This window comes from Dryobates pubescens, chromosome 35 (assembly GCF_014839835.1).
Source record: "Dryobates pubescens isolate bDryPub1 chromosome 35, bDryPub1.pri, whole genome shotgun sequence".
Taxonomy (NCBI): Eukaryota; Metazoa; Chordata; class Aves; order Piciformes; family Picidae; genus Dryobates; species Dryobates pubescens.
This window is the reverse complement of record NC_071646.1, coordinates 463,263-477,566: the sequence shown is the minus strand read 5'-3', so window position 1 is coordinate 477,566 and position 14,304 is coordinate 463,263. Positions and strand designations below refer to the sequence as shown.

The 14,304-nt window shown below is 61.5% G+C and overlaps 1 protein-coding gene across 2 annotated transcripts in view; it reads right to left on the bottom strand.

Annotated features, from left to right (window-relative positions):
- Positions 1 to 13,063, bottom strand: part of GRM4 (glutamate metabotropic receptor 4) — a 41,112-nt gene extending 28,049 nt beyond the window's left edge. The window contains exons 1-2 of one of the 2 annotated variants that reach the window (XM_054176259.1): positions 12,860 to 13,063; positions 4,981 to 5,750 (exon numbers count right to left, since the gene is read on the bottom strand). In XM_054176259.1, the coding sequence (XP_054032234.1) occupies positions 4,981 to 5,499 (519 nt within the window). In that variant the 5' untranslated portion in view covers positions 5,500 to 5,750; positions 12,860 to 13,063. Of the gene's footprint in view, positions 1 to 4,980; positions 5,751 to 11,888; positions 12,001 to 12,859 lie in introns of those variants that run through there. The other variant, XM_054176260.1, reaches the window with a different exon arrangement.
- Between the last annotated feature and the right edge of the window lie 1,241 nt (positions 13,064 to 14,304).

Here is a 14,304-nt window from a genome sequence, read left to right as displayed (position 1 = left end):
GACTCCACCACTGGCCTGGGCAGCCTGGGCTGGGCCTTGGCAACCCTCAAGGGGTTAAAAAATGTTCCTCATGTCCAACCTGAACCTGCTCTGGTGCAACCTGAGGCTGTTTCCTCTCATCCTGTCACTTGTTCCTGTCACCTGGCTCCAGACTCCTTGAAGGGAGCTGCAGAGAGCAATGAGGGCTCCCCTCAGCCTCCGCTTCTCCAGGCTGAACCCCCCGAGTTCTCTCAGCCACCCCTCACACCTGTGCTCCAAACCTTCCAACAGCTTCATTGCTCCTCTTTGGCCACACTCCAGCACCTCAGTGTCCCTGGAGTGAGGGCCCAAGGAACCTTTCCAGAGGATCCCTTCCCAGAGACTTTTCTCCCTGGCAGGAGTTTACTTTAAACAGATCCCTGCCTCTGCAGGGCACTGCTGACAGAGACCTCCCAGCTATTCCCTGTGCCACCACACATCCCACCCAAGCTCAGACCAAGCTCAAGTGGCCAGAACATATCTGGCTTGAAGCCCCAGAGTGCCCATCCTGCCCAAGGCTCTGCTGGGAAATACCTGTTGATCTGCAGGCTGCAAACTGGAAGCTGCATTGTAATAAACAAATGGAAGGAGCTTTTCTGTCCCACTCCTCTGCTTTGAGTGGAAGTGAAAACAAAATACCAGTTCCCAGGTGACCATTTCAGAGACTTCTGCTGCCTTTTTCCCTCTCTGCCTTTTTGATCCCCTGGTCTACAATAGCCCAAATCCTGGCACTGCTTCCTGTCTCAGATAAAAGACAGAAGTCCTTTCAGGTCCATCAAAGCAAAATGCAGGCAGGGAATTCAAGGTTCTTAGAAAGAAGAAGAATGTGGTGGGCAGAGGGAGCTGGAAATGTATCACAGCTGCATATTTGGGCACTGGTGATACCTTGCCTGGCTCTTCTCCATTTGGCATAAATACCACAGTGGTGGTGGGGGATATCAGTGGGACCAGCTCTCCTGCACCCAAGGCTCCTGTGTGCCATTAAGAGCAGGGAGTAACCCCAGGACAGGTGGTAAAAACCTCCTTCACCCCTCTTTCTGAGCCAAACAAACAGAGTCAGCATTGTCCAGGAGCAGCCCAGCCTGGAGAAATTCCCTCAGGGTACAAGAGCAGGGGGGAGGTGGGAAGGAGGAGCTCTTTAACTCAGGGGTGGTGGAGCACTGGAGCACCACAGAGGTGGTGGAGTCTCCATCTCTGGAGCCATTCAAAACCATTCTGGACAGCACCCTGGGCAGCCTGCCCTAGGTCCCCCTGCTTTAGCAGGGGGTTGGACTGGATGACCTCCGGAGGTCCCTTCCAACCACACTGCTCTGTGGTCCTGTGGCTTAAAGCATTCATCTGAACATCACCCTGATGACAAACAGCCAGGAGGGAAGGAGCTGAAAACCAGGCAGGCACTGCCCAGTCAGAGCCACACACACTGCTCAGGAGCATCCCCACACCAGAAGCAGGGTTGGGAGCAGCTAATTCCCTCACCATAATTATTAATTTCATGCATATCTTGAGCAAGCCCAGGATCACCCACAGATGGAAGTGATTTAATTAGCATTTCCAGCATGCAGCCATTTGGAGGGCAGCTTTTAATTAGGGAGAGCATAAAGCCCTGCAGGGGCTGAGTGGGGATGGCCAGAACAAGAAGCTGCAGCCCCCATCCCACTGCCCATTCCCCAGGGATGCAGGGTCGGGCCCAGCACCAAGGCAGGATGAAGCCCTTGGCTTCTCCTCATTGAGCCAGAAATATCCAGCACCTCACAGCCCCAGTGCTGCTGAACAGGTCTCTGTGCCTCAGTTTCCCCCAGCAGAACAAAAGCTGCTGGAAAGCAGCTCCACAGAGAAGGATCTGGGAGTGCTGGTGGACAACAAGTTCCCCATGAGCCGGCCAAGTGTCCTGGTGGCCAAGAAGGCCACAGTGGTCTCCTGGAGTACACGAAGAAGAGTGTGGCCAGCAGGTCAAGGGAGGTTCTTCTTCCCCTCTACTCTGCCCTAGCAAGGCCACATCTGGAGTTCTGGGTCCAGTTCTGATCTCCCTGGTTCAGGAGAGACAGGGAACTGCCAGAGAAAGTCCAGAGGGGACCTGGAGCAGCTCTGTGAGGAGCAAAGGCTGAGAGCCCTGGAGCTGTTCAGCTGCTCCAAGGCGACACATGACAGCCAGGGAGCAGAGGAGTCCTTGACCTGCCCACCCCTCTGCCACGATCTGTGAAACCCAGCCTGTAAGTCAGGCAGCTCTGCCGCTGGGGCAGCCCTGGAGGGGACACCAGGCAGCTGCAATTTGTTTCAATAAAGCCTCTGAAGGAGGAGGCAGGGAAGTGGCAGCAGCAGGTGATTAATCAGAGCTCCCCCGGCCGCTTTCCACCTTCCCACCGTCGTGAAGGTTATCTCCTCACTAGGTGGGGAAATGTGGTGCTGAACGCAGCCCCCCACACACCCCCTTCCCACCACACTGCCCTCAAAGCCTTGGGGCATGCCCAGGCCTCTGCACCATGGGCCTGATCCAGCTCTGCACCCTCCTGCCTGCAGCGACCCAGCCCCAGACAGCAAAACCTCACTGTGTCTGCAGGTGCTGAGCACCCCCAGCCCCACGCCGGCATCTTTTAGGTGAATCATTCCTGCTGTGCCACAGCCCTGAGCCCAGGACAGCTGCTGTGCCACAGCCCTGAGCCCAGGACAGCTGCTGTGCCACAGCCCTGAGCCCAGGACAGCTGCTGCCCTTGCTGCCAGGATGAAAACAAGCAGCTCAAAGTGCCCAACATGTGCCGAGTCCATCCTCCCACCAGGGCTGAGCTCTTTCTAGATGCAGCATTTCAGAGATCACATTTGCAGGGGATGGATCTGGTTCCCTTTACACCATCACTGCTGTGGGGGTTCAGGAGAAAGTGGGCAGAGCTGGGGCTGGAAAGCCAGAGGAAACAGAGGAAACGGGTGGGAAGGAGCTGGAGCGTGCCAGAAAGCTCTTGCAGTGACGCCAGAGAGATGCTATGCAGGGAGCCGAGGCCAGGGAGCTGCAGGAAGGGTTTCTGCAGGCTGAGCTACGAGGAGTGAGGAAACAGCTTGGACAGAGGATGCTGCATCTGCAAGTTGCTGCACTGATGTACAGCTTTAATCAGGTGGTGGCAGCTAATGAAGGACACCTCCCTGGCGGGGAGGGGAAGGGCTGGGGATGGAGAGCGCAGGAGGGGAGCAGGGGAAGGGGCACTGAGCACCGTCCAGGATGCTTCCCGCATCCTGTGTTGGGTCCCTGTTCCAGCTCCCGGCGCTTCACAGTGGCATCCTCTCGCCGGGGGAACAGCCGAGGGCAGCTCTCACCTCGTGTCACGATGCCCGGGCAGGAGCCAGAGCTTGAGCAAATGTCATTCCCAAGGGAATGGGCAAAGGCAACCAGCTGCGGAGCGGTGCCCGGGAAGGCAAACGCTTTGCTGAACCTCGGAGCGGAGTCGTCCGCGCCGAAAGGTCAGCGGCGGCGCGGAAGGGAAGCGCTGATTTCCATTTGAAGCAAGTCCCTGCCACAAACCCATCTGAATAACAAAGAGCGGCAGCAGCTCGCAGGTCCTGGCACAGAGCGGGAAGCAGCCCCAAGCCCCTCTCTCTGCGCACGGCAAGGTGGGAGGAGACCCTCACATTCCATGGGAACGATGTCCCCGAGCTGGAGAGCGCAGCCAGTCTGCATCCACCTGCATGCGGACCCTCCTCACCCCCCCACGGGGATCTGCCACTCTCTGAAGGGCTGAGCTTGACCTGCATCATCCTCTCGCAGGGATTTCAAGGTCCCCATTCTCAGCCCATGAGCCAAGGTCGACTGTGGGCTTCAGACATGCCCTCAGCAAGCCACCAGTGCCCCGATGCCAAGCTGGAGCATGGCTGCGCCTGGGTTGGTGACAGCCTCCCTGCACAGGTCACGGCTGCTTTGCCCAAGGATCAAAACCGGAGGAGAAGGAAGAGAAACAAAAAAATCCCATCCTAGAAAGGCTGCAGGTCCCCCCCACTCCTCCGACTGTCACGCTCCCTCCCCGCTGCCTGCCTCCCTCCTCCTCGCCCAGGCGAGCATTCAATCTTTTTTGTCTCTGCAAATAGCTGTTAAAGTTCCTCCCGCTCCTTCTAATTTCTATTATTTTAATTATTGAGTAGCCTGCTCACCCGGCGCCTGCAACATTAACACCTTCCTCACAAAAGGGACCCAGGAAAATCAAACTCCAGCAGCCAGCAGGGCTCTCTCTTCACTAACAGCTTCCAGCCCCCCCGGGAGGGCACCCGGCGCTGCCAGCGCGTTGGGCAGGCAGAGGAAGAGGAGTGGGGCGGGAGTGAGAAGGAGGAAAACAGCATCAGCCCTGCAGAACTGAGGGGGCTTGGGGTGCTGGAACGGGAGGCAGCGCTGGGACCTCACTGCAGAGAGTCTTTGGTTCCTCCCTGCTGTTTGCTCCTGCTCAAGCCCGTTCCAGCCCCGGGACATCGCTGCGGATCGACAAAGGCACAGGAGGGGGGAAGTGATGAGGAACTCCTCGGCTCCTCGGCCATTTGGTTACAGCGTGGCCCTAAATTTGGGGGTTATAACCCACACCCCCCTGTCCAACCATCCCTCACAACTGGTGCCCCGAGATGTGCCCACTGGGCACGGGTGGTGGGCTGAGCCCCGCATGGTGCCCTCCATCCCACAGCCATCCTCAGCCCGCCTCCTGCACGGCGACCTCCCTCCCACAGTGCTGCTGACACCAGGAGCATCAACATCCCCCCCTCCCCATGGAGCGGGGGGAGAAGAGAAGAGATAAAAATCCTCCTGCTAAACGTGTCAGCAGCGGAGGGGGAAGGAGGAAAGGATCTCCAGGGACCCGGGGGAGGCAAGAGAAGGGTTTTAAAGACACCGGCTCCTGCCTGCCCCCGGAGTGGAGGAAGAGGCACGCAGGGAGGAACAGGCACAACCCCCCGCGGGGGCTGCCCCCGGGGGTTATTTTTACCCTGCCCCAGCCCTACCTTGAAGAGCCTGAGGATGTTGGCCACCATGATGGAGACGGAGCTGGCGGAGGCGCCGATGACGCCGACCACGCGCTCGGGCCGGGTGATGATGGGGGGTCCGCCGCCGGCGCAGCGCACCTCGGTGCTGTCCTTCTCGATCAGGGCCTGCACGAAGGTCAGCGACTGCTCCAGCGCGTGCGTGTCCCGCGAGCACGTGTCCAGGATGCGGGCGCCCAGCGTGATGTTGGGCAGCAGCTCGGGGTCGTTGTTGATGCGGTCCAGGGCGAAGAGCATGGCCTCCAGCCGGTGGATGCCCTTCTCCTTCTTCAGCTCCCCGCAGGCCTTGCCCTCCGTCCCCCGGGCGTGCACGGGGAAGAGCCCCCCGAGGGTGATGTCGCCGTCGATGCGGATGGAGTTCATGTGTGGGTAGCCCTGGCCCTTGGGCTTGGCGGCGCCCCCGGGCGCCCACCCCCAGCTCCAGGCGCTCAGGAGGAGGCAGAGGGAGAGCCGCTCCATGCGGAAGCGCCCCCCGCTCATCGCCGACGCTGGGGCAGAGCTGGCAGCCGACTCCGGGCGGCGCTGGTCAGGGAGCGAGGCTGGGGGGCATGGCTCCGGGCAGCTCCTGCGCGTGGCGCTCTCAGCGGCTCCCGCCGCCCATGCCAGCCCCTGGGGAGCTGTGTGCGGCCAGGCTGCAGCAGGGCACCGTGGGCTGCATGGCTATGCCAGGGAGAAGAGGTAGCGGTGGAGACAGAAGCCCAAGCAAAGCGTCAGAGCCTTCCTCTGGAGCCCTTGAGAGCAGCAGGGACAGGAGGGAAGGAGAGAGAGAGAGAGAAGGTTAAGAAGCATGAAGAGGACATCAGCTACCCCTAGCTCTGATCAGGGAGCCTGGTGGGAACTGGCACTGGGGCTTGCTGCACAAAATAGAGCTGGGTTTCAGCTGGTATTGAACTGACACCAGCAGCTCTGGCTCAGCCATGCCACATCCAGGCAGAGGGGACCAGTGTAGGACCCCCAGGGTCACTCTGCCCCAAAGAGCAGAACCAGGCCAGTGGCTGGTTCAGGGCTGGAGGGAGGCCCTGGCACCCTGGGCTGAAGGTCTCCCCAAGCCTCCTCCCAGGTCTGCCCTCATCAGGGATCAGAGCCCCAAGCTGTGCCCCATCTCCTGCTGCACCAAGCTCAAAGCAAGGAGGTGCTGAAGGAGTTTGGGGCTGTTCCCAAGGGCCTTTTCAGTCACCTGTCACCAGTCTCCATGTCCTGAGTGCTGCATACTGAGTGGGCTGGGAGCTGATCCGTGTCTCATGCAGGAGCTGACACTGCCAGGCACTGCCCGAGCCCAGCGCTGCGGATCTGAATCACCACCCTGAGCACTGCTGCTCTGCCACTCTTCCTCTGGGCCACTGATTTCTGACCCAGCAGCTGCTTTCTCTCAAGCATCTGCCATTGACAGCTCCCAGCAGCAAATATCGACAGCTCCAAGGGCTTGTCTGAGTCACGGGGGGTAAAGGGGGGGTTGGCTTTCTGGCTGTCAGCAACCCGGGGGTCCTCTCAAATTAAAAGTAGCAAGGATGGATGGTCAGCTGTGTGCCAGGAGCATCAGGCTGCAAAAGCCATCAGACCCTCAGCCATATCCCCATGAGGGAGGAAGGAGGGAAGCTGGGAGCAAAACTGGTGCTGGGAGTGAGGTCTGGGTGATGCCCACAGGGTGCCCACAGACACACTGCATCCCAACACCTGCCTGTCAGCAGCCCCAGCACCAAGCACAGCCTGTGTGGAGTGTTAGCATGAGGGTTAGCAGTGGGTGCTGCCACAGCTTTGGCTGTGAGGTCACTGCAGGACAGCCCTTTGCCCCCCTCCCACACCTCGGAGCTGCCCTGCAGCTCAGCTCCCTGCCTCGGTTTCCCCTCTGGGAGAAGGTTCTCCCCTGCAGCCCATTGCCAGCAGCTGCTGATGGATGCTGCGAGGGCAGCACATGATTAATGCAAGGCACCAAAAAGCAGAGGAGAGCAGAGCAGGCAAATGCATTCCCCAAGCAGGACAAGCTGCAACAGCGAGACCAGAGAAACAGCTTAAATTAATTTCATCTCCAGCCCAGAACCCAGCATCCAAGTCTGCACCTGCTGGGCCAGATCCTGCGCCTGCCCCGAGGGCTGCTTCCTGCTGGAGCCAGCCATGCTGAGCCGCTTTACACCGCGGAGGAGATTCCCAGCTCCGCAGCCGCGCCAGCCGGGATGGCCCTTGCCTCAACTCAGCTCCATAAATTATGCACGTCCCTACCCGTCGGAGCCACTTGAAGGGCCATCTCCAAAGCCTTTCTGACAGCCAAAGCTTTTAAGCAACCAGAATTACCCAGTAGTCTGCTTCCAAAGGCAGGAGGTTGTGAGTGCTGCGGCAAGACACCCACCCGCCTCATCCTGACCCGCTGCCGGGACAGGCCCCGGGGCACAGCCCTGCTCGGACGGGATCAAGGACAGGGACCGAACCCTCTGCACGGTTCTGTCTCCCTCGCCAGAACCCTCCCAGCAGCCGCGGGAGCAGAGCAGGGGAAAGCAGCTCCTGCTACAGCCTAGAAGCAGGTCGGGCTCTGCCCAGGGCCGGGAGGCAGGCGAGGGGGAGCCCCAGAGGCGCTCAAACGCCGCAGCACCCCCACGCAGCCCCACGCCCGCCGAAACCAGGTCACTTCTCACCCCTCCCAGAGGAGAAGGCACGAAGGGTCACACGGAGCCCTGCTCCCACCGCAGCTCCCGCGGAGCTGGCGGTGCCCCTAGAGCCCGCAGCCTCTCCCTTTCCTCATTGAAGCCTTTCCCTCTGTTCTCTCCCCTTTGTGCCTGCTTTGATCACTCAATCCGAACCAGCTGAAGGTAAAAATACCACGGCAGGCGAGAGGAACGCGCAAGCAGCGGGGAGGGGAGCGGGGAGCTGGTTTGAATCCCTCTCTGAATCACTGGGGACATGCAGCCTGAATTTCCCTGTGCTGCAAAGGGCCAGAGTGCCCCCCGGGAAGAGCAGCCTCTGCACCATGAGCCTGGCGCTGCACATCTGGAGGGAGCTGCACATCTGGAGGGAGCTGCCTGCCCGCAGCAGGTGCTTGTGGAGCTGGGAACAGCTTTACCCTCATACTGCAGGCATCGAGTCACCTTCCTGCCCCACCTGCACAGCTCTGGGCGGGCAGCACCACCCTGGGGAAGAGCAACAAGTCAGGAGCAGGCACCTACCCCCGAGGGTGGTGATGAAAGGTGGGATCGTGCCCAGCGTGGCATTTATCACGGCACCCATGGAAGGAGCTAGGCTGCTTCCTCCCACTCCCCACAGGCAGGGCTCCGGTGAGGAACAACCCTTTCCACCACCATCATCCTGACCGTGCAGCAGCTGGATCCAACATCTGGAAGGCAATGCAAGGACTAGCAAAGCAAGTGGATCTCCAGACCCTGGGCACAGGTGCCCAGCCAGAGCCAGACTGCTCTAAGGAGGGTCAAGGAGCTGCAGAAGCTCCTGGTGGGGCTGCTGCTGCCCAGGGACAGGCAGAGCCTGAGGGGTCATGGCCAGCACTCAGCTCCGGGGCTGTGCTCCTGCCCTGATGGTCCCCAGCACCCCGGGACACTGCGCTGGTGCTGCACGGTGGCATCCTGCCCCCCTCTAGTGGTGGCCGTGCCACTGAGTCATCGGCCAGCTCCACCGTCCCCATCCTCACCACCCAGGGCAGCAGAAACCCAGCGCTGACTGCAAATCCCCATCCAAGCTGCAGTGCCCAGCAGAGACCATGTCTGGAGAAGGGAACAGCCACCTCAAGCTTCACCTCTGCAGCACCTCCCCACAGCCCCTTCCATGCACCCCTGCAGGCACTGCACCAGCTGGGACTGCACTGAGACACAAGCCAGGCTCACCACGTTCCACAGAGCCCAGAGGTGCTGTGGGCACTGGGACACATCCCCAGCTGCATCACCACCAACTGCCACTGCACAGTGTCTGTCCCACCACGGGGGTCTGCACCCCCAGGCTTGGGAGCCAAGGAAAGCAGTTGTGGTTGCCCCACGGGCTGATACCTCTCCAGGAGACACAGCTGGACCCCCCTGCACTCATCACCTGGGCTATGGCTGCAGAATTTCCCTTCCCCAGCCTAGCGCTGCCAAAGGCCCAGGAACAGACAGTCCAGAGGGGTCCCTAAACTGCATGAAGCCACCCCAAGGCCTGGGGCTAGAGGACACCTGGCCCATCACAGCTGCACAGCACAAGGATGCTCTTTGCTGGACTCCCCACAGACCTGCCCCTTGGGTCTGCAGCTAGGGGAAATAAATAAATAAGGCAGGAAATGGCTCATTCCCCTCCCTCCTTCCACTCCCTGAGGACCCCCAGTCAAAACCAAATCATTTGGTTGCCACTGGCTCCGTGGAGCCCCTGCCACTGCTGGCAGGCCAGTTCCTGTCCCGTGTGCCACCACCCAGGCGCTGGCTAAGCACTGGTCACCACGGTGGCACCAGAGGTGAGTTCTCTGGCTCCCAGACAGGGCAGCCTGAGCATCCCACCCCTTTCCCAGCAGATCCCACTCCCATGGACCACAGAGCTCTGCTGCACCAGAAGGAGATTCCTTCAGCTGTGCAGGACCTGTTGGCTCCCAGCTCAGAGCCAGGGCACTCACTGGTTTTGCACTGAGCCTACCCAGTAGCATCAGGGCTTATTTAAACCAGGCGAAGGCTGAGCTGGTGGAGTTCCCATCCCTGGGGGTGTTCAAGAATCATGGCACTCGGGCACATGGTTTGGTGGCCGTGGTGGTGCTGGGCTGATGGTTGGACTCCATGATCTCAGAGGGTTTTTCCAACCAAAGCAATTCTGTGTTCTGTAAGACCTTCCCAGCTCGGCCGCAGTCCTGGGAGGGCTCTGCCAGCTCCTGCCCCCAGCTCACCTGCATCTCCGTGCAAATCAAGGCCGTTTCTTTCCCCACCTGCTCTTCCCCTGGCGTGCGGAGCCGGCCGGCTGGCAGCACAGTGTCCCAATTAGCGCCTGCGCTCCCCTCCCCGCTCGCCCGCGGTTACCGGGGAGCTTCGCTTTGCTCCTGGCTTTTTAAATTGCAGAAGCCCCGTGAAGTGCAGCAGAATTCAGCCGTGGAGGGAGCGGATGCCAGGTTAAGTTCTCTCTCCACAGGCAAAACCTTAAGTATTCAGGTCAAGTACCCCCGCGCTCGCTCGGAGGAAAAGCAGAGCCCTGGCTCAGCGGGCAGCGGCGAGCAGACCCCGGATTTTACCATCAAAACCCACTCTGAGGTGCAGCTCCCGCCAGCAATCCTCCTATTGATCACAACATTTGCATAAGCCTAAGCCCATCCCCGAGGTGCCAGCTCGACCTCTCTGCAACCACCCAGCTCAGAGCCCCGTGGGGGCACAGCCGAGTGTCACCACCCTGCCCGCTGCCTCAGAGCATCCCCCGAAGGATGCCGAACCCAAAGCAAAATGCTGCCCCTGGGCACGGCGCGGACCCAGGGAATGTTTATCATGCTACAGCTAGATGCGCACATCCTGAACCGCAGGCAAGCTCCCTCCTTCTCCCCCCCTCCCCGCTGCCAGGCAGGCCAGGGCTAATCCCTCACTTTGAAGGATCGGAAGGTGCGGGGAGGGGAAGGGAGCAGGCTGCAGGCGCGGAGCGAGCGGAGCTGGCTGGCAGCAGCTCACCTTGCGGGAGGCGGCAGACAGGCTCAGAGCTCCAGCCGGCAGCGGCCGGAGGCAGGGAAGGAGCCGGCGCTCAGCCCTGCTCCTGCCGTGTGCGGCGAAATCCCACCATGAATTTTTGATCACCTTCTGCAAACTGGGACGGCGCTGGCTCGGAGCAGGAGTGCAGCCTGAGCGCCGGTGCCCAGCGATGCCCGCGGCACTGCCCGGTGCTTCGGCTGCCATCACACCTCCGGCCCGGCACTGGGATCCAGCAGTGTGAGCCCCTGCCCATGCCCAGCATGGGAAAGCCACAGTAAAGTCTGAGACCCCCATACTGAACCAGGCTTTGTGCAGGGCCATCCACAGCACAGAGGCTCAGGCAACTAGATACACACGCGCCCACCCCCAGCCCCAAAGGAAACCTCTCCACTGGCCCAAGAGGAGGAGATGGTGCCCGCAGCGGGCACAGAGCCGGGGAGGGCAGCAGGAGCAGGTTCGTGTGTGTTATAATTAGGACCTGCCACATCTTCAAGCCTTTCTGGGAAGAGCTGGAAGGGGGTGGCTGAGCTGACAGATCCATCCTCCTCCTGCCTGGTGCCAAAGTTGAAACACGTGATGCTCTTTTTTGGGGAGCCAGCAGGCTCCTCTGCCAGGCGATGCCAGTCCCCCGGGATGCGGGGCTGGGCCATGGCTGCACCCAAGCTTCAGCTCCTGCTGTAAAATCCCCCTGAAGCCCCCCTCTCCCCCCTTAGCTGCCTGCACACCCCGGGGGGGCAGCTCAGTTCCACCAGCCCGCTGCCTGCCACCCTCCCCCAAAACGGCCTTGCCCGTGCCCCCCAGCCCGGGGCAGCCAGAGCCCACTGCTGCACACGGGGACCCAGCACCCTCACCACAGCCCTAGCACTGCATCCCTGCAGCTCGGCCAGGACCTCTGCACATCCCACCGGACCCTGGCGCTCAGCACGGAGCTGCAGGTCATGGGGTGGAGGTCTCTCCCCAGCTCTCCCCACAGCTGCGGCCATGCCCAGCACACCCCCCCTTGCATACAGCCCAGCTTACAACGAGCAAAAGGAAGGAAGGAGAGGAGCTCGTTCTCCTGGCACTTCTCTTGGCATCTCCCCCAGCTCCTCGCTGCATTCAACAGATCTGCTCAGCTCCTTCCCTCCCGGGCGAGCGGCCGGTGCTGGCGAGCTCCTCCACCCCCCTCAGCCCTGCTTCATGCCATCCTTCTCCCCATCAAGCCCCAAGCCACAGGTCACCCAGCAGCAAGCGATGCCAATGACTCACTCCACAGCTTCTCGGTCGCAGCCGCCGCTGAAGGCAATGGGCATCCCCCCACCGAACCCGGAACAGCCCACGGGCAAATAACCTGGCTGGCAGAGCACGGGCAACTCATCACAGCAGGAGCAGGAGGAGGAGGATCGGAAGGAGAAGGAGGAGGAGGATGGATGGATGGAAGTGGGGCTGCACCCAGGCAGGTGGTGGGAGACTTCTCCGATTTTTTCCCACGGCTGCCAACTTCCCCAGCAGCTCCTGGAGCCTCCCAGATCTGCTCTCCCGGGAGGCACCGGAACACTCCCGAGAGGACAACAAACCCGGGATCCGCCTGCCCCAAACCGGGGACACCCCCACAGCTCCGGGCAAGGCTCCTACCCCGCAAAACCCCTCCGAGCTACAAGAGGCAGCCCATTTCCAGCTCCCTGTGCCCCTGCCCTGCGGCGGGCTCTGCGGGCACTGCCCCTGCAGCTTGGCGAGCCCAGGGCACCCCTTCAGCCCCTGCCCGCTGCCTTCTGCCCCAAATCCATTCCCAGCCCCTCCCAGGTAGACAAGCTCCCCTTCACGCGGAGCTGATGGGCACCTCTGGGGACAAAGGTGGCAAGCTTGGGTACTGGAGCAGGAGGTGTCGTGTCGTGCCCCCTCTCCGTGTCCCCTCCCCACGGCGGGATGCTGAGGGGCAGCGTTCCGCAGATCCACAACTGTGAATAATGCAATGAGTGGGAAAAGGCGGGGGGGGAGCTGCCGCGGGTAGGGGAAGACACAGGCTGGGGTTCGGGGAGGGGTCCGTGCTGCAGCCTCCGCTGTCGCAGTCCCCCCAAACCCAACCAGATAAGAAGGAAAGGCGAAAAATATGCTGGAGCTGGAGGGAGGGGAGCAGTGGGGCTGCAGAGGAAGGGGCTCCCCAGTCCTTCGGGGGAGGATTTTCGTTGCAGGGGGTCCCGGGGATGCTCCGCACCCTTTCCGCGCCGCTCCGCACTTACCCGCGGGCAGCGCGAAGTTGGCGGCGGCGACCCCCGTCTCCAGCCGCTGCCCGGTGCCACGATCCGACTCCGGTCCCGCTGGGGCTCGGGCACCCCGGGGGGGCCCTGCGGCATCTGGTGGGGGCTGCCCACCGGCCCCCCCAGCCCCGGCCCCGGCCCGGGGAGCCGAGCGAGCCGCAGCCGGGCGGGATCTGCCGCGCTCCGCAACGGCGACGAGGAGGAGGAGGAGGAGGAGGAGAAGGAGGAGGAAGAGGAGGAGGAGGAGGGCCGGGACTGGGGAAGTTTTGCATGAAGAGGCTCTGGGAAGCCCGCCGCCGGCTTTTCCAGCCTTTTAAAGCACCAGAGCACCGCGGTGGGGGACCCCCTGCATCCTCCCCACCCCGGCTACGCCCGGCTCTCGGCGGGGGGATACGTCTGTGGCCCCATAAGACACCCCCAAGGCCCCTAGGCCGAGCAGCACCGGACATGAAGGGCTGCAAAAGCCCCACTGGGTGGGTGGAGGGATGGACATGGTCCCTCTCATGCCCTCCCACTCCCAGCACCTCTGCCCTCCTGGTCCTTAGCATGGAGATGTGTTTTGCTCCTACTTGTCCTTCTGTCCCTGCCGCCGCCGCGGCCATAAGCATAGCAGCAGGACTGACACCAGCCCGGGCCTCCAGCCCCCTGGTGCTAAAGAGCTTCCCACAGCTCACACCCCCCGGGTTCACCATTTGCAGGAGCAGAGGTTCACCACGGCTCCCACGCGTGCCAGTGCAGAAGCCCTTGCCAAGCCCTGCAAGGAGCGTGGAGCACAGCAGGGATACAAGAAGGGTCTCCCACACCAGGCTGTTGAGACCCCAGTTCCCTTTAAGAGCCATCCTCAAATTTCCCCTCTCCAGGACTGTGACAAGAGCCACGTTGCCCCAAACCGTTGCCTGTCTCTTCAGCATCCCATCGAACGATGCCAACAGCCTGCTCCACGCAGGTGCCCACAGCACAGGGCTTGTGCATCATCTCCTCAGCCGCCAAACCTCCCCCCAGGGCCCCGGCAGCTCTGATGTGCCGATTCACTAATGCAGAGAAAACACAGCCCCCAGGAGCAGCCATTGACACTTTGACTGCTTCGATCCATCACGAGAGGGAATCGGCCAGCACCGAGTCACCTGCCCCCGGAACACCCAGCCCGTGCCAGGACCCCAGGCCCTGCACACACAGAGCAGGGATCGGGCTGTGGGGAGGGCTGTCTGCACCTCCACCTACCCCTCCAAGCACCAAAAAGCAGAACCCAACCCTTCCAACACAGGTTCCCAGCCTCACCTGCCCCAAGGGATCTCCTCTCAGGGTTGATTTCTCTTGCTTGCTTGGAGCAGTGAAATCCCCACAGCGGTGTGGAGTCACCGAAGTGCCAGGCAGGATGGTGCTGCTGCCAGGGGCTTGGCGCTGGTGATCCCAGCCCTGTCTCCCAG